This window comes from Lagenorhynchus albirostris, chromosome 10 (genome assembly GCF_949774975.1).
Source record: "Lagenorhynchus albirostris chromosome 10, mLagAlb1.1, whole genome shotgun sequence".
NCBI classification, from domain to species: domain Eukaryota; kingdom Metazoa; phylum Chordata; class Mammalia; order Artiodactyla; family Delphinidae; genus Lagenorhynchus; species Lagenorhynchus albirostris.
Window position 1 is genome coordinate 35,478,251 of NC_083104.1, and position 20,189 is coordinate 35,498,439.

Sequence of the window (20,189 nt, forward strand, 5' to 3'; positions counted from 1 at the left end):
CTGAGAATGCAGCAATCAGGCCAGAACTCCCGACATCTGTTCTGCTCCTTAGCACTTGTTTTCTGTTCTCTTCTGAGTAACATTTAAATCAAGAGTTGGCCAGAGCCTCCCACCTGGGCCGAGCAGGAACAAGACACAGCTGGTCAAGTGGATTCCCAAGCCGCTGAGGAAGCAGTCGGCAGAGACGCCACCAAGCCTCACGGGAGGACTGGGCTCTGGACTGTTCTCTGTAGAGGGGGGGCTTCAGGCTTCCTGGCTGTGGGAATCAGATCCTGATGGCTAACCCAGCCCCCTTCTTTCCTCGGCATCCCAAGGGAAATCAGCAGCCCTTGACTGTTGTCTAAGCAAAGACGGGTTGCAGTCCAGGTCTAGGGCCTCCTACGACCAGTGGGTAACTTTCCGTCACTGCTTCACCAGGTCCCCCCAACACCCTCTCTGACGGCTACGTCTCAGGCTCTTCAGGGGACAGACGGAACGGGTCTGGTAAAAACGTCTTCCGTAAAATGGCTTTGGAAAGCCAACCCCTAACCCAGCAAGCCGTCCGTCCAGGAAACCTGTCTGGTGTGGCTGGAGGGGTCGCTTCCTCATGGACGGATGGGAGCAAGCGGTCCGGCTTCCCAGCCCAGGTTCCTCACCTGCGAGGCTGAGGACGGCAACCCCTACCTCCCAGGGCGGGCCGCGTGGAGGCTTGAGGACGCACCAGACTGTCGCCCCAGCCCCAGGAATAGTGAACCTGCAACTCCACGTACCCTAGGAGCCAGGGTCAGTGCTAACCCCGCCAGCCACTTAATCTCCTCTTTTACAGAAGAGGGACAGACCGGGCAAGGAGGCGCATCTGGCCCCTCCAAGGCGCCGAACTGCGGGCGGGAGTGACTCGGAGGCCACGGCCTAACTGCTCGTTCCTTCCTAACCAAGAGCCCCCCCCCCCGCTTTCCTTTCACGAGTAACACTTTTCAAGGAATTAAAATGCAATAAAATCTACTTAATGCCCTAATTTAAACTCCTCTAACTCCCATTTCAATTGGATGGCTCACAAGGCGCTTCAGAAGACAGGCAGAGGGCCACCCTGACTTCAGCCACCACCCCACCCCACCTGGCAACGCCTCTGGGCCACGGGAGTGCATCATATGCAAGGAGTTTCGGTGCCAGTCCCCGAACCTGGGTTCCAAGCCCTAAGCGAAACCAGGCCCTGAAGCCTGCGCAGAGACCCACCTGGAGTTCCTGCCGTCGCTCTAGTCCGCGGCCTTCCCTGCGCTGCTCTGCGCTGCCGGGCGTTTAGACGGCAAGAGCCTGTGATCCCTGACTTGTCTGCACCGCCTGGTGGTGGAGTGTGGGCTCTGAGGTCAGGAAGCCCGGATGTGGATCCAGGCCCCGCCAATTACGAGGCCTCACGTAAGCAATTCGACCCCTCCCAGCCTTTTATCCTCACCTGCAAAATGAGGATTTCAGTCGTCTCTTCTTCAAGACTCTACAGTGAGGATTAAAGGAGAACTAAGGAGATTATACATACAAAGCCCACCTAGCTCAGCAGGTGTCAGCCATGAGCTGGTAACAAAGGCAATTATCTCTGTGCCTCCAGTTATGGTCAGAAAGACAGGGTACGGCAGCCACACCAGAACCAGCTGACTGAGGAAGACCCACAGCATTTGTCACCAGGCCTGCTGACTCCCTCCTGCCCTCCCACACCCACTGGCCAGCGGCCTGGCTCTTTCCATAAGATAATGAGACCGTCCATGGCCAAATGATTCCTGCCTGTTAACAGGCATGAAGAAAGTAAGAGAATAATTTATGAAGTAAAACAGGGAGGGAGGAATGATCAAAACTGTCTTCTGGAAGACAAAGAAACTGGCTGAATGCCCAGCTTGCTTTGAAGAGACACTCTTTTGCCATCTGATTTTCCAGATGTCACAAGTGCCCCTGGCATCCTCAGACCTGCCGGTCAGATGGCAAAGGCCTGACTTCAACCGGGATTCAGGGCTGTCACAGTGAGGGTAGGAAGGAAACAGACCCAGAGACAGAAGCCCTGGCCTAAGTCCCCACTTGACTCCTCTGTCACTGTGCGACCCTAAGCAAGTCGACTGCTGGGTCTGAAGAATGAATGTGTCCACCTGAAGGTCTCCCGGGTCCTTCCCAATCCCAACCTCACCAGTCTGTGATTCACATTCAGTACCATCCAGGGTAAATCAGAACCAGCATCTAACCTCCTGTTCCCCATCCCCTCATCCCCCACCCTGTCTTTAATGATTATCAATTAGCTTATACAGCTGGCCAACCTAAACTAGTTCCAAAGCTTTCTCTGCCCGGATCAAACTAGTTGCGACCCCACGGGGCTTTCTAGAAAAAGATTTCTTAAACACCTCTCTTTTACCAAATTCTTGCTGGGTGTCACCACTTCCCCACATTCTAATTTAGAACTTTGGATGTTTTAATTTCACTCCCACCGAATAAAAATTATGAAAAGAGCTTTAGATAGATTCATCATTAATTTATAGTTCAATAATTCATAAATTGTGAATGCCCAAAGAGAAGCACACTTTCGCATTATCTCAAAAATAAAAGACTAAGGGACTAATTACTGTTATAAAAGGGCAGCATTTTAACCATTTACTCAGTCAAGCTGTTTTTGTACAATTTGAAAGGAGTCATTTAAGTATAAACAGTGTGTCATGATACCCCATTGTTATCTATTTACTGAAGAGCATTCGAGGATGTTTTCTTTTAAAAATATTGGTCACGGGCTTCCCCAGTGGCGCAGTGGTTAAGAATCCGCCTGCCAATGCAGGGGACACGGGTTCGAGCCCTGGTCCGGGAAGATCCCACATGCCGCGGGGCAACTAAGTCCGTGCGCCACAGCTCCTGAGCCTGAGCTCTAGAGCCCGCAAGCCACAAGTACTGAGGCCACGTGCCACAACTGCTGAAGCCCGCGTGCCTAGAGCCTGCGCTCTGCAACAAGAGAAGCCACAACAATGAGAAGCCCGCACACCGCAACGAAGAGTAGCCCCCCGGTCGCCACAGCTAGAGAAATCCTGAGCGCAGCAACGAAGACCCACTGCAGCCAAAAAGAAAGAAAGAAAGAAAGAAATTTATTTTAAAAAAAATACATTGGTCACTTCTTTAGTTCACATTAGAGTAAAATAATAAAACCACATCTCTTCCAAAACGAGGGCTTGGGAGGGGTTCTTTGCATTAATACATGCTATCCTTTTGTACTCTGACTTAAACCAAGTTAAGCCAGTAAGTGAATGTTTAATGGACTATATTTTACACATAATAAATGCTCCGGAAAGTACTTTATATGTGATCAAGTGATAGGTGTTTTAAACTACACCTTTTTTAATCTTCCCAGCTTTAGTTCTATAGTAATTTATATAACCAAAAAGCAAAACTGCTATAGAACACAGAAGTGCCTCCAGTATGCCACGTTTTAATGCTGTGTCCTAACCCTTTAGGAACTCTGAATCCAGAGACCATCTGCTTGCAGGGCATTTATTTCTCGTTAACAAAAGCACAGCGAAGACATGGCTCTCCGTGCCCCAACAGTACCTTGTACAAGGACCCATGCTGTAGATTCCTGCTTGGAACTGCTTCCTAGAAAATGCCTCTCTCAATGAATGTGGCTGCTTCCCATTGTTGAGAGGATAAAAACCTTGTAAGTTAGGAGTGCTCCCTTTCGCCACCACTGCTGGAAAGCCTAACGGCCAGTTCAGTGCCCAGGTGTCAGCGATCTGTTCATCTGGAGCACCTGGGCAAGTCTGCGTTTTTGTTTTGATTCCAGGTTGCCCCATCCTTCATCAGCTTCCATTTTCTAAGCCACCTCAGAGCTTCTGGAAGCAGGAGGGGGTACAAACCCTATAATAAATACCACAATAATAGCGAGGTTCAACTGCCTGTGAAAATAGAATAATTAATCATCAAAGACCAGGGGACAGCAGAAACATACGAGGTGAGATATTTTTCTTCCGCCACTAAAAGGAACATAAAGGAAGAATTCGTCTTAGAACTCAGCTGTAGCCAGCAAACACTGCAAAAGTGAGACTCAGTTTTTTGCCTTAGGGACGTATTTATCTGTTAGCCACGTGGAATGAATGTTTCTCTTGAAAGAAGCACGGTCCCCAAGTGCGTGCACCCAAAGCAAGGGAAAGAATAATGAGCCTTGGTGCCTTTCACCCAGGTCTGTGGTTCAAAAGAGATGACAAGTCTGGTGCTCAGAGTTCCAGGACTTTCTGCTCGAACCAGATGCTCTGGGTGCCTACCAGACATCCAAGAGAGAGGCTGTACCCTCCCCCCAAGATTTCCTTTCCCATGGCCTAAGACAAGGAATGAATCACGTCACTCGTCAGACTTAAAGGACGGCTGACCTCAAGGAGCTGTCGGGTGGGGAGCGTAAATCGTACGTGGAAGCCAATGCAGCAGTAAGTATGGAATTAAAATGCACTATCCTCCCACCCAGAGAGTTCCCTTCTAAGTACTTATCCCAGAGAACAGTTTACTTGTACACACAAAGAACACACACAAGGATATTCAATGCAGCATTGTTTGAAACAGCAAAACTTTAGGAAATAACCCAACTGCTCATCAGAAAGAGGACAATTAAACAAACCATGGCACATACACGGAATATTTTACGGCAACTAAGGAGTTGTTAGATCTCTACGTGCAGATACGGAAAGATCTGTAAGACACATCAAGTGGGAAAAAAGGAAGCTTTATAATGCATGCACTCTGTTTCCACTTGTGTAAAACTTAAAATACCCAAACTGTATAGATATAGGTTTCAAAAAACACAGATGATATACACATACAGACACAGTGAAAAACAATTCTGAAACTGATTACTGTGATTAGGAGCTGAGTAAGGAAAAGGAGACTCAGTTTACTTGCAGCGTTATAATAGTTTAGAAGAATGTATTCGTGTATTATTTGTATAAATTTGAATAATGATTTACTGTAAGAATGCAAAATACGAAAAACAAAGAAGGCCTTTCTCGGACCCCATGCTGTGGGCTTTCCTTATGAAAGGGCAACCGGGCACAGGGAGCCCATAGCAGCGCCGGCTAGAAGTCCAGACACATAAGTTTGGTATGTTCTGCAGAGCAGGTCTCAATAAATATTTGTTGAATAATGGTGCCTTGACTTCCTGTCTTATAAACAAGGTCCTTAAGGCACTACAGAAATATCTGTGAGTATGCCGTGCTAGACCTCCCCATGGGTGCAGGGAAGGGAGGCACGGTGGGCCCCTCAGAAGATGACCACGACAGGGAAAGCATGAGCCTCACACCCAGCCTGCTGTGAATCCACAGGCCAAGCTGACCAAGGACACCTCCTCCTTCCTTCCCAGGCTGGGTCCATCTGCCAGCTACATCTTCCCTGAGCAGTCTGGAGCCGGCCTTCCCTCCCTCAGGTCACCCCCTGCCAATTCCCTCCAGCCTGACTCTCATGTTCACTCATTCAATAATTTCAACAGGTGATTTCTAAATTTACCACTCGGCCAGTAGGGAGGGGAAAAAGAAATTAGCAGAAATGACTGCTTTGAGGTTCTGGAGGAGAAAGTCATTTTCCCCAGCCTGGGCAGTGTCTGGAACCCTGCATAGTTAAAATCTCCAGAAGAGGGCTTCATGCTACAAGGTGTGTGTTGTCAAAAACACCCAGCGGTCCATCCACCCACCACACTCTCCCCCAGCTTTCTCACACACACACAGAGACAGAGGACAGTTCCTCGCTCAGACAGTTCCTCCTCCAACCCCATCTTCAGCTTTTCTCATTGTGCCCACCTCCCAGTGCCAGCTCTGCCTGCCCAGCCAAACACCACACTGCCCACAAGAACCCCAGCTGTGAGAATACCAATCTCACCTTTCCTCATTTCAATCACATGGGCAGAACAGGACTTGGGGACACATCCTACAGTGCTGATGGCAAAGGGCCCCAGGAGTGTGAGCATGACAGGAGGCTCACGTCTATTCTGAAATGACCTGCCAACCTCCACTGCCACCCCACGGGGCAAGGAAGCCCACCGATGTCGCTTCCCGGGGCACGTCGTCCAAGCAACAGTAACACTCTGCTCAACCACCAGCATCCCAGGGCCTCTGCAATTTCTTTAGAGACTTTCCTGGGGGAGGAGCAGTTGAGGGTCTGTTCTGGTGTCCCACCCCACCACCAGCACCTGTAGTTAACAAGACATAAATGCCTCTGCAGCTGGGCAAGTTGACCCCTCTGTATCAGGCACTTGTCACGTTTTGCAGACAGTTAAAAGTTAAATGCTGATGGGGAAGGTTAAAAAAGGAAACTACCCACAAATCTGCTACAAGCATCTCCTGTTTCTCACACAATCATTTTAAAATACTGAACTTGAGCTGAGGTTAAGGAAGGAATGCATCTCCCCAAAGACCCTCCCCAAAGTGGGCTGACGGGATGCACACTTCAGGCAGTGTGTGAGAGGGACCCGCTGGAGGCCAGTCAGACTGTGCCTGGGAGACGGGAAGGCTGGGGTGCAGGGTGGGATCCTGAGACCCTCTTTTAAGCCCCCTTTCCAGCTGTGTCTGATAACAGTTTCTACCCTTTGGACTTTTCAGTTACCTAAGTTAATAAATTACAAACACACACACATACTTTTTTTTCCCCAACTAAGCCAATTTGTGTTTCTGCAACTTGTAATCCAACAAGTTCTGGCCAATACACCAACATATCCTCACTCCAAGACAGGTTCATTTTTCAAGGGTCTAAGCAGGGAAGTTCCAGCGTTTGAGGTGTGTCTATAAAGAAATGAGATTCGCTTTCTAACAAACCAAAAGGGTGAGGACCGTTTGGGAATTCCTCTTAAGGAACTTTAATAGAAGTAAATCTGAATTCCTTAAGACTTGGGTTTGATTTCTGAAAAACTGCCGATTCTCAATCCAAGTCTGTTCAATAAAACATCAATCTGGGTAACTTGTTCTTTGTCAATATGAGGCAAGACGACAAAAGAGATGCAATTACTTGTACAAGGCATAAACGGGTTCACCAGCTCTGGGTTAAATGTTACTCCCCAAGTCCATCTATTGTGGGAATTCTGCTGCCCCACCAACCTTTACACGAAATGTGACACACACACACCCAAGTACAACCTCTCACACCTGGCTCACACACAGTGCTGAACACAGAAGCCAGCTTATGAGGCAGGGATTCAAAAAGTATCGAGCATTTGTCTTTCTTCTCTCCTGCTTCAGATATAAAGAGTTAAATTTGCCGAGAAATATACAATCCTGAAATTCAAGGCAACCTCTGACAGGTGCTTCCTGGGATTCTCATTAATATTGGACAATGAAAGTCAGCCTCTCGAGCAAACATTAATCATTAGCCAATTGCTGAAAATTAACTCCTGATCTATAAGGACATGCCATGGAACCCCACACGGTCATTCATTTATGGACCCACCCATTCCACGTGCATTTCCTGATGTGCCTACTGTGCACCCGCAAAGGGTTAAGTTCGCAACACCATCGAGACAAGTCAGACTCAGCACATGCTACTTTCATCCAGAGTCACTCAGCTCGGGACTTCCCTGGTGGTGCAGTGATTAAGAATCCGCCTGCCAGTGCAGGGGACACGGGTTCGAGCCCTGGTCTGGGAAGATCCCACGTGCCGTGGAGCAACTAAGCCCGTGCACCACAACTACTGAGCCTGCGAGCCACAACTACTGAAGCTCGCGCACCTAGAGCCCGTGCTCCACAACAAGAGAAGCCACAGCAATGAGAAGCCGGCACACTGCAATGAAGAGTAGCCCCCTCTCGCCGCAACTAGAGAAAGCCCAGCAACTAAGACACAGTGCAGCCAAAAATTAATTAATTAATTAACTTAAAAAACCTAAAACAAAGTCACTCAGCTCATCAGCCAAAGGGCCAGGCTGTCAGAGCCCAAAGCCCACGTGCAGAACTGCACCCCACACACCAAGCCACTTCCCACAGCAGTTATAGAATAAGGCGGAAAGGGGTGGATATCTGCAAAAAGGAAAGCAAGTGCTACTTGCACATAGGCAGGTGGGGTGGAAGACAGGGACAAGGCTCAGAGAAGGCTGAACTGAGGGCAGCTTGTGTGCTGCCCTAGAAAAACGGCATCTAGGCATGCAGAAATAAACTCGCAATTCAAACAGAAAGACAACAGAGCAAAGCCACGGAGATGAGGTACGGAAATAAAAGCCACCTTCTAGGCAAAGCCCAAGGAGACAGGTTATGAAACTGTGTTTCAGGTATTTCAATTCACACCACTCACTATGTGAGATGCTAAACTATGGACCGTGCAGAGCCCATGAACTCGCTTTTTAAGCCCAGGAAACTCTCCGTGGGAATCTCGGCCATGGAGGAGAGAATGCAATCAAAGTAGGCTGTCCCACAGCGTTCCTGGCCCTCATAAGGCATCTGGTCCCCCTGACAGGAGTCCCCAGCCAGCACTGCTTCCCAGAGATGCTCTCACCACTCTGCCACTCCGAGCCCTGGAGCTGGAGCACAAAACGTACAAGGCTGCTCAGCTCGGAAACGCAGCTCCCACGGTGCCTTCAGCCAGGGGTACGTGAGGAGTGGGGTCACGAGACCCCCAGCTTTTCAGGAGTAAACACGTGGAACTTCCCACCTAACCCCCGCCAAGGACCTCGAAAGAGTCCGCAGAGGAACCTGCCACACAAGGAAATCCTGAGTACGGCTCAGAGGAAAGACTGGGTGAGGAACTTCTCCTGAGAGCGTTCATTCAGTGGTCCTCAACAACCCGCATTTATGAACATCTACACACCGTCAGGCTCGGCGCTGTTGGGGTTCCAAAATGATTCACTGTGAGTTGTATTCTGAAGAGGCTTGCTAAGACAAGATAAGATGTGCACATAAATAACCAAAACATAAGGTGTTTTATATGCAAAGTGCCAGCGAAGCAGTTCAGATAAGAGTGTTACTTCTAATCAGGGTCAGAAAAGGCTTCACAGAAGAGACATCCTTTACGACTATTCCTGAGCAGCTCTAAGGACAGTGACAGTGATGAAGGGGTGGTAGGGAGGAAGAGGTATTTCAGATGGAGAAGAGGCCAGGAGGTGGACAAGACCAGGGAGGGGCGTTTACGATCAGCTGGTGGACTAACGGATGGGGGTGGGGGGTGGGTATGAAGGAGAGGCACAGAAGGTGAACCAGAAAAGGCTGGGTAGACCAAGGAGCACCCAGCCTTCCCTTGGGCAGCAGGTCGCCCCTGAAACCTCAGGATCACTCCTCTAGCAAAAGCCATCTGACCGCAATGTGAATGGAGAGGAAGGGGAAGACATAAGGGGCTTTATAGAGGCCAAGTGTCAGCAGTCTAAAAACACAAAGGCAAGATGAGAAAGGGGGCAAAAAGGGGGTCAAAGACTGAGTAAAACTTCTCGTTGAGTATCAAAAGCATTAATTGAGCACCTGGAAAAGGGACAGAGTGGCCTAGGCCATGCGCCCTGCCCTCGGTGGCTGCAGACATCAAGGAAGGTCAGGGCTGACAGCTGGGTGCCCCTCTTTGGACAGTTCTAATTTGAGGCCGGTCAGCACTATGGAGAACTGGGCCCGGGGGTGGGGTGGGACTTCCAGTAGCAGGATGCCCAGACTGAAGCGTTCAGTCAGTTTGTGACTTATGAGAAACTGAAGTTTGGGAAGCGAAATAAAGCATTTTCCAACACAGTGAGGGACAGGACTGTGATCATCGCCACGCTGACACTCCATAAAGAAGCGCTCCCCACCCCCTGCCCCATGCTAAGAAAAAAATTAAATAAATGATACACACTTTTAATAAGTGGAACTGAGGAAATCCTGCTACCGACTGATCTAGGAGGGAGATTGCTGTGGGAACTGAGTTGCACCGTTTCCATGGCTGCAGCCTCCACTAGTCCCTGCAAGTCCACAAATGAAAGCTGCATAGAAACTTGAGATTGTTTATATATATATATATATATATATATATATATTTTTTAATCTAACCCTGCGAAAACTTGCTGCCCCCAAGGTAGTCTCCAAATCCCCAAAGCTGGCTCAGTTAGGTACAACCCAGACCAAACACACACTGGACGAAGGGAGATGGCCACATTTCTTACCCAACAAAAGTAATAATTTCACTGCAAACTACCTGTAACAGGCAGAAACATCTTCCACAAAGCTGGCCCTGAATCGTACTCTAAGCGCTCAACATCTACATTCCCGACAGAGCTTGGAGGTAAAGGAAACCACCAGCTCCCTGACACGTACAGCTTTGCAATCCGTATCAGTCTCTGCCCTTTGTTTTGCCATTCACATTAATTGAAAGGTATTTACTACAGATGAAAAATAAGCTTCGTTCAGCTGCCTCTAAACCGATCCCAAAAATAGAGCAATCACTTTGGTACAAATTGGGTCAAATGTTTTTTTAAAAAAAAAAAACGGCTCCCTGGCAGGACGACTGACATGGCATGGGACCTTGCTAAGAGTCAGGGGGAAATCCACAAAGATCTTCCCTTCCCACAGTGAGAAAGGAAATATTTAAAGAGTTAGGCAGAGATTAAATTCGTCTGGCCATGTGACCAGCCAAGTGAACACAAGACACAAACTTGAATGCTATAAGTTTCAGAATGTTAAGAGGTCAAAGAAATGTATGTTGGGTTTTTTAGAAAGGATTGCCAAACTAACACACTGCCCTCTCCCACCCACAAAAGGCCAGTGTTTTAAGAACTGTCAATAAAAGATCCACTGGGGAGGGACTGCCAGGGGGAGGAAGAGAGATTTATCCATTTCCTATGTTTTATTCCCTCACTTATTAGCTGAGAAATCCAAATGGTCCGACAGTACTTATATTAGTGCCCTGAACTTGCCTGGGAAAAAAAAAATCAGAATATTAATTGACTTACACATGCAGCTACATTAATTATTCCATGGATCTGAATTAATCTGCCTTTCAGAAAGGTATCTATTTTCTAAGTTTGTTTAATCATGTTCTCTTGAGCTACAAAAAGCAACAAACTGGGTCACCATCCACGTTGTTAAATTTGGTAACAAGGCTGACACCATCTGTGGCCTAGACTGTGATGATCTAGCCCCATTGATGGGGGCTTTTCACTACTTCTGCTTTTCCTTTGAAATGATTGTCTAAAGTCACATGCCTACAACTAAATCAGAAGCTATTTAAAATATCCAGTCACACAGATCATCTCTAGCACAGTATAAATATATACTAACAGTAAGTCTTTACATGTGTATCCAACTCCCATTTACAGTTGTACTTTCAGTAGCAGTGTCCAAAATTTTTTAAAATTCCCTACACATCAGACTACAAAAGCCCAAATGTGAAGAGACATCACACTACATCTGAAATGTGCCGCACATTTTAAATGTAACATGAAATCCTGTACACAAACCATGAAGTCTAAAATCATAAAAGCATAAATAATGTCAACATCTACAGACCCCGGCAGAGCTCTCCCCTCACCAGTTTTGACTTTACAACACTCAGCTAAGAACATCCAGCCCTACTAAAACACAGCTTCAGCATGAGAAACCAAAACCGAATGAAACCAGCTAAAAGAGGGGAAAGCAAAACAATAGGGAGAATTTCCTGTTATCCAGGACCAGCCCCTCATTCACCTCCTTTCTGCACGGCCTCAACTCATGAAGGACTGATCCTTGCAAAGAGGATGCTGCAGCACAAGAAACATCCTGCAATGGCTTCTGAATCATCAAGGAAAGAGTACAGGATGTCAGAGGTAAAAACAACCCTGGTGACCTTCTCATCCGATCCCCCGAATTGACAGGTGGGTAAACGGCAATGCACAAAGGGTCTGGGAAATGCCCCCAAAATACAGCCAGTTGACAGTCCGCTGGGACAACTCCTAGTCCCACTCCAGGGCTCTTCAGTGCTTTTTTTTAAACTATATCAACCTTTCCCAAAGGAAGTTCCATGAAACACTGTGATGCACTCTGCCAAAAAAATGTTTAAAGAATCCATGACCAATTACTTTTAGGGACTAGCTGAGTTAAACAAAATGAAACTGGTTTTTTAACTACAGACTTTCCTGGAGGTTTTACTGAGTTAAAGTGCACTATAAATCTTTAAGAGAGCAATAAGGTATATGGAAGTATCCCAATTTATTTCACCATAGAATCATTTTATCTTGGAGCATTTCAAAGAACTAAGTGAAGGAACTTCAATACTCTACTGTACATTCACCAAATTATGCGCTACGTGGATTAGTTCTGTTGTGTTCTACTTCTGTAAAAATTAATAGTTCAGGTACAGAAGCTATGATAACTCTCTGCTTACCAGAAAAATTAACCATAGTACCCACAACTCCCAAATAACACTGGATTTTAAAAAAAAAGGCTAACATTAACAGGAAAAGAATGGTCGACAAAAAAAGCCTATATGGAAAGAAAAGTTATTTTTAAATCTGCTACAAACCTCTTCCATGAAAAGTTCCACATCTATTTATACAAGATTCATGACTTTAAACACTTTCATTCAGTATGAATTTGAGAATACAGGTCAAGAAAAAAAAAAAAAACACCACTGTTGCAAAGCTCCATGAAACATCACATGCATAGCTGTTAACTTCAACCACCCAGAAAGCCAGCCGCCAGCTTCCAGCTTCAGTATAGAGGTAAATGATAAGCACACATCAGGACAAGCAGCAACTCTAAGGACACTTACCAAGTTATGATTTGTTGAATTAGAATCATCTTCAGGGAATGGGATGTAAATAGCTAAGGCCACACAATTGGCAAAAATAGCCAATAATATAAATATGTCAAATGGTCTGAAAATTTTTGTTAAGGTATATACGTGTTACACCAACATAAACCATCTCTCTCGTCACACCCCCAATCACACCACTTTTGAACTGCTTTTTACATGAAAATTTTACCCACAAATCCTTATTCAACTGACTGCTGTGACTACAAGGTTTCCAGCAGCAGTAATAGTTAGTGGTCAACTCACAGCAGATCTTCCTATCAAATGACGTCTCCATGCTCTTTTCTTCTGTTGCAAGGATCACATTACACTCATTCTTCTGTTGGACATTTTATATGAAAACCTAAAAGTACATCCAATTAGGGCACTGTGTGAAACAGGTTTCTACTTCGTGTCATTCTCACAGCAACAAGGGCCTTAGAGAGCTAAATTTCTGGCTGTTGTAGACACAAAGAAAAGCCATCATGAGACAAACCTCTTCCACAAATCCTTGTCACCATGTGTTACAGCCGTTTTCTTGGAGGCTGTTCTTGGCTGGGTCAGTCTGAATCTCCTGTCCGAACTGGGATAGGACAAGTCACAAAGGACCTTCTCCATTCCACCTGTGACCGTCTTGTGGCTGTTCCAATCCCTCGCTGTAACAAGCAAGCCAGGCTTCACCTCCCTCCTCCGCTTTCCTTCCTTACTAATCAGCAGTTATCACTATTTTAGATTAGAGCCAGACCAGAGCTCCGTTTATAACGTGTTGTTATTTTGTTCAATTTATAAACAAATTAAATAAAAGTCCAGAAGAAATCACCACCAGATACTTTCAGAGTTCAACTTAACATTTCTAAATCTCAGGGGTCTGTCTGGAAGAATCACTCTAAGAGCAGCCTTCAACAGATACTTGCTTAAACCTTCTGCTGTTATCGAGAGACACTGTCAAAACTGGCAATACAAAATTTGACATCTGCCAAAATGACTGTTTTTCCTCTCTTGGTTTTCAGCCTTTCCAAATGCAAGGTTTCACGAGCACCAATCTAATCTCCAACCCCGGGCTTGGTTGTACGACACTGTTTCTCCCATACCCTCACCCACAAAAGGCAAGGCCAGTTTCACTCAACATCTCCAAGTCCTAAAGCTTTGAGCATATGCACAGACCTTCTCCGTTCATCCTGATTTCCTTCTGGGAAATCCAAAGATGCTGAAGGAAACAGAGACCCCTCATGTCTCTGGGGATACGTTAAGTTTCATGGAGACTCAGCCTCTAGAATAACTTTAACATTCACTGAAATATGGACGTGAAAGACATCATTCCCTTACTAATTTGATGGGCTTATTTTTAAAGCCAGTTATCCTTCCCTCAGTAGTTATTCTTTTTTTTTTTTTTTTTTTTTTTTTTAGTAGTTATTCTTTTAACTCTTCTAGTATTACAAAATCTCTTATGTAGGGACCCAACTTTAAGGCAGTCCACCTTAAAAAGACTTCAGAATCTCCTTTTCATTTTTCCTTTTGGCAGTTCCTTCCAAAATTTTAAAAGTCAATTGCCCCAGGGCTATCCTATATGGAAACACACTTACTGTCTCTCCCCTCCCCCACACCACCACTCTGCCTTTTTAATTTCCTGCTACCTAAATGATAAACCAGCAAATCTGAGAAGCACTGATGCTGTTCAGGAAAGCAAACGTAAGAGTCCTTTTTCTTCATGGTGGTCCAGTTTCAGACGCCAGGTACTGGTGGATCCTAACCCACTGCACAAGATTCTGACAAGCCAAGCAGAACAGAGCGTTAGAGAAACGGATGGGTCTGATCCTCAATATTCCTTCCTCGTTCCCCAAGTGCAGGACACTCTGCTTTGCCTGCATGTAAAGGCAAACAGCAGGTAAAAACTCACTCTCCCAGTGCGGACAGGGCCTGGCACTGCTGGCTTTAGGAAGCTGCCCATACCCTGCTCCCTGAACCTGAAGAAAACGGTCATTTGAAAAAAACAAATCATGTATCGTTTCAGGATCTATTCTGCAAACTTCCCCATTTGTAGGGGCGGCTTCTCCCTGCACTGGCAGCCACAGCCCCTGATTTCTGCACACGTCTGGCGGTGCGGGAACGGGAGTCGGCAGCACCATCCAGGAATTCACTCCATTCACATAAATTACTATATACAGATTACTGTGCACAAAGAGAAACTACTGTGCACAAACAGCACCAGGCCTCCCGCCTCACTCCACATGAAATTAACGACCCCACCGAGAGGCCTCTGCTTACTCAGAGTCACGTCAAGCCAACCTGAGGAGGACGAGATCATTCCGGCTAAGTGCAGTCTGTGCCTCTGACTGCTGCCATGCCACTTGAGGGACACCCTGTGGAGCCGGCTCCCTCCTGGGCCGACACCAGTGTTCGTCCTCAGACTCAAAAAGAACCTAAAGAGAAAACACATCCACACAACCCCAGCCATGTGAGAGACACCGCAACTCCCTCTGGAGAGGAGACATCTGTTCTAAAAAGGAAAAAGCACATGAAAACCCCTCAAATCCTACACTTGGCTACTCTCTCCAAAACCTTTCTAGACAGTTACCTCATTTTAACTCTCTGAGAGCACAGAAAGTAGCCAGCTAAGACAGAGGGCGTGCAAAGAGCTGCCTAGCTAGGCACTCACATGATACAGGGGTTTCAGCTCCACTTTCTAGCCCGGGTCACCGACCCCCGCCCTTTGCAGCATGACCGCCCCTCCCCTCCCCCCAGCCTCCGTGGGGAAGCCCTTTATTACTCCTTCCTATGCTTAGGAACTGCTCTAAGGCCCAGGTCAACTCCGAATATACTTCTGGGAGAAGGAAATGCTGTGTTTTACCCAAACTAATGAATCACCTAATTAGAAGGCCATTTGCTCAGAAAGAAGGCCTCAGTCAACATTTTCTGAAGGGTGACAGGCACTGGAACCTGGCCTCCAGGTTTAGGGGAGGGAGTAAGCAGGCAGCACACCCTAGTTTTCCAAGATCTGGGCCCTAACAACCCTCCTGGGGCAGTTGGAGTTCAGTTTTAAAAATACAAAGGAGATACCCAGAAATGTAACTCCAGTCCAAGGACACAGACAGAATTTTTTTATAAAGGCAGCAACTGCAAATTCCTCCACTGAGAGGGCTGTGCTCTAACCCACACGGGCGCTGAAAGAAGAGGCACACACAAACCTCTCCCTTCACATGCTCCCTCACGCTCACGTTTCAAATGCTGTTTTGGAACTTGTCAAAAGGAAATTCCAGGAAGTCATAGCATTGATGAGCAAATTGCTCCCTCCCTATGAAGCAAGTGTTCATATTTGTAGCTACCTGAACAATCAGACTCACCAAATGTCAGATCTACAAGCCATCTTAGCATTAATTGGAGTTTCCGAAGCAAATTCCAAACGTCAAAATGAGAAGATTCCACTAAAGGTCAAAAATGTATTTATTTCTAGTACAGTTTTTTTTTTTAATCAGCATACCTTATTTGCAATAGGTTCAACGCATACCACTGCCAAAAAACAATGGTGCGTTGAAACTAACCATCTAGTGTCAAATGGCCAAAGGTTAATTTCATATTTTAATTATCTACCACTTTGAAGTTTCAGGTTGTCACTCCCTCCCCCACCACTACACACACACACACACACACACACACACACACACACACACACACACAGTAGCCTATACTTACCCAGAGAGATACCCCTCTGCACCCAGAGGAGATAGGAAATTATATACCATGAAACCCTCTACACACAACTTCTTCTGTTGCTCACATTCCAAAATGCTATCACTCTGTAAGTGCCATTTCAGAAAGCAAATCCTTTTAAAGAACAGATGGTAAAAGGGAAAACGAGAAAGCCTTCCCCCAAAAAAGGATACTTCCATTCCACTATACTAATGCAGGCTCTTCGGATGGGGTTATTGAGTGACAAACAGAAAAGGGCGCGGGCAGGTCGGCTGCTGGACGAGTTACCCTGTTTTTTGCTCTTGGCGTATTGCTGACGTTTTCTTTGGGAGAGAGATCCTACAGGTGCGGGTGCAGAGGTGCTCATAGTTTGGGCAGCCTTGGCCTGTCTAGCAGCGTCGATCGCGGCTTGCCAAGACAGGACGGTTTGCTTGGAGCTATTCGGCTGAGAAGTTGGTCCTTCACCAGAAAGAGGGAGCCTGGTGCCTCTTGCATAGTTTGCCTCTGGGAAGAAGGAGAAAAAGGAAAATTAAAAAAAAAAAAAAAAACAATGAGAATCCAGTGTCAGAAGAAAGCTAAAGTGGTTTCCCATCAAGAACAGTAGGGAAATCATCCCCATGTTTCCATTTGAAACCTCATGTCCTATTTTTTAGAAGCAGGGTTTGGCCAGCAAGAGTAGCAAGGAAAGTCCGCAAGCCCTGCCCAAAGTGTCAGTAACACAGGACCACTGCTGCATCACGCCCAATGGGTCAGTAACTCCCTACACCCGTGTCTTCACAAGGAGTCTTTCAGTGCATTCCTTCAGACAAACTGAGGTCATTCCCACATTTATTTCAAATCTTTTCTGACTTTTAAAACCCATGTATCTCTAATGAGTTAACAGATACATACAACAGCTCTTCTTCAAAATAACTACCATCACACACACACACACACACACACACACACACACACACACACACATACACACACAAAAAAAGCAGTGGCAATAATTCAACAGTCTTAATCATTTTCAGGGTGTTACTCCAACATCTTTCCATAGCCACCAATGCACTTTTTTCAGCATGGAAAAAAAAATCCTCCACTGGCACCAGGGCAATACCAAAAGCCCCATAACCAATACCTAGATTATGCACTGACACTTCCTCCAAATGAAAATTCATGATGCTTGGGACTCATTTCCTCCACAGTCTTTGGAAAACAGAAAACATCTTTAGGGCTTTTTTGCATTTTAAATTGCAGCTGCAGCAGCCAAGCCAGCATCCAAAGAAACAGACAAGGCAGGCAGCCTGCACCCTTACACCCAGGATAGACAGGCCGGGTTATGCCAGGGGCCCTCAAGGCCTACACAGGAATCACCTCAGTGTAGGCTGGTATCCAAGTGCACACAGGGTAGAACCCCAAGAGGGTTCCATGTGCAAAGCCCTCTCCAGCCTGGGGTCAGGCCAAGATCCAGGCAGGTCTCCCCGGCACCTGCCTGCCTCTGGTCACAACCTCCTTACTGAGACAGAAGTCAAAGTGAGCGTGGTGGCAGAGGTAGAGGGATGGGCGTTTGCAAAACCAATTCTTGCTCAGTAAAAAGCAAGGAAGAGTCAAAGCGAGCACACATCTGCCTGGCCAGCAGCCTGAGAGGGGGCCTTGGGTTTGGGCAGCAGACGGTCTGAGCCAGGGGAGGAGTCGCCCCAAGTCTTCCCTTGGGGAGCGGTCATCGGGAAGGCTGCGAGCCCATGGAGGGTTGTGGGGGACTCCAGTGACCTCCAAGCAGGAGTGAAGAGGGCTGGCCAGGAGCTGCGCCCCCTTCTCTCGACCCAGCCGGGCCGGCATGGTAACTGCACGTGGCCGGGCTGGGGCGCAGAGCCTCACAGCGGCAGCGACTCTCCGGGCATTGCTAGGTTACCGACGTGTGCACAGCGGCGCTGCGAGCGGGAATACGCGTTCCACCCGACCCCCTGGCCGGCGACTCCGAGACCCAGCCTCCCTCTCAAGGGTAGGGGGATGCTTCACCCACCGGCGAGGAGGTTGAAACCTGGCAATCCTAGAATTTTCCGGATGCCACCAGAGACCTTCTTCCTAATTAACCAGGGGCCGGGGAAGGAGGTGAAGAGGCTGGAAAGGGGGCTCCGGGTGAAGACTCATAGCCACCCCCTTTCCATCGCTCGGGAGCGTTGGAGGAAAGTTGAGCCCGAGGACACTGAAGCCGAATCACCTCGGCTTGCCGCCCCTCCGGCGGCACAGTACTCCACGGACTCCACGGCCGCCCCCACCCCACAAATGCAGAATTAGCTCTGACATTCAAGGCCTGAAGGGGAGAACGGAGTGGCTGTCACGCATCTCCCCTTTCTGTGTAGATGACACCGAGCTAGAAGCATCCTCTCCAACCCCCTCAACCCACCAGCGCATCAGAGATGGGAGGGGGGTGAGAAGGAAGAGGGGGGTGGGAAGAGGAGGACCATGACAAGGATTAGATTTGGCAGCGGGTGCCCAGGCTCTGGCTGCTCACCGTTCGCGTGGTCCGCTTGCTGCTGCCGTTGATGCTGCATTTTTTTCATCATCATCATCATCATCATCCACGAACATTTATTGAGCGCCTACTGTGTGCAGGGCACTGTGCTAGGCGTTGGGGCGGGGGAGGAACGGGCAAGGGGGTGACCGATAGGTAGGAGCCGCGATCCCTGCCCTTATTCAAGCTTCAGCAGGGGGTGGGGAGGGACGGGGACAGATAACAGAAAATAAGAATAATTTATAAAAACCGCTGGCCACCCACGCTCCCTCTTTTTCAAAATCGGAGCAAAATAAACTTTTTTTAAAAAATAAGATCGGATGTATATATTATCTTGATAATATATACATGTAATTTTTTGCTGCAAAGGAGAATTGGCTTGGTCCCCCCCTCTAGCGGAGGGACGCCGCGAGGATGCCGGCCCGGCCGCCGGGGCCGCTCGGCGCGCCCCCCATGCCCGCCCGCTCGCCCGCCGCGGTGCCCGGTGCCCGGTGCCCGCCGCCGCCGCCGCCCGCGCCGCCGCTGGCTCGCGACCGCGGGCAGCCGGAGCTCACATCCGGGGACGGAGGCGCTCGCTCGCTAGCTCCGCGCCCGCCGCGCCGCGCCGCACGCCGGCTTCGCCCTGGCGACGCTGCGCGCCCGCCGCCGCGTCCCCCTCCCTCCCCCCGCCCGCCCCGGGCCTCCCACGGGCCGCGCCGCGCCCCGGCGATCGGAGGCCGACCCGCGGCTCCCCCCGCACGGCCCGCGCGGTCGGGGTAGCCGCCGCGTGGGACTCGGGGGCCCGCCACCCCGGCCAGGCTCGGTTGACCCGCGGGCACCGAAGGGTTAAGCGCGCTCCAGCCGCGGGCCTCCCGCTTAACCCCCTCGGTACCGCGGCGTGCTCTCCCCTTCCCCCCGGCGGGGCCCGCGGATCCCGCCGAGGCCGGGTGCGGATTAACCGCTCCTCCCCCGGCATTTCTTCGGGGCGGGGGCCAGGGGACGCTTAGGCTCCCGCGGCTGGCCTCGGCTGTCGGCGTCGTCCTCCCCCGGAGCACACCTGGAGGAGGCCCCGCCCCCTGGGAGCACAGGTGCCGGCGGGCGGTTGTCGCTCGGTTGGCGAGGGGCTCTGCCTGGCTCCCAAACCGCTCCGGAGCCGGGCAGGAGCCCCACACACACTTTTCCTCGGCTCTTTCCGATTGCGGGGGAGATGGGGGAGCCCGGCTGTCTGGAGAGCACTCGCCGCCCCAGGTAACAGCACCTTTAGATCTAACCTAGCTTCCAGAGTGTCCCTTATCCCACCCCGCCCAGCGCTGGGTCTGGCGCCGCTGTGGGCTCTAAGATGGTTGGGGGAGGG

General features: G+C 48.7%; 1 protein-coding gene across 3 annotated transcripts in view; it reads right to left on the reverse strand.

The window, feature by feature from the left end:
• CACNA1D (calcium voltage-gated channel subunit alpha1 D) overlaps positions 1-18,923 on the reverse strand; it is a 318,418-nt gene extending 299,495 nt beyond the window's left edge. For all 3 annotated transcript variants that reach the window (XM_060161573.1, XM_060161575.1, XM_060161574.1), the window contains exons 1-3: positions 18,857-18,923; positions 16,551-16,860; positions 12,649-12,754 (exon numbers count right to left, since the gene is read on the reverse strand). In XM_060161573.1, coding sequence (XP_060017556.1) covers positions 12,649-12,754; positions 16,551-16,860; positions 18,857-18,923 — 483 coding nt within the window. The remainder of the gene's footprint in view (positions 1-12,648; positions 12,755-16,550; positions 16,861-18,856) is intronic.
• Positions 18,924-20,189: the final 1,266 nt, after the last annotated feature.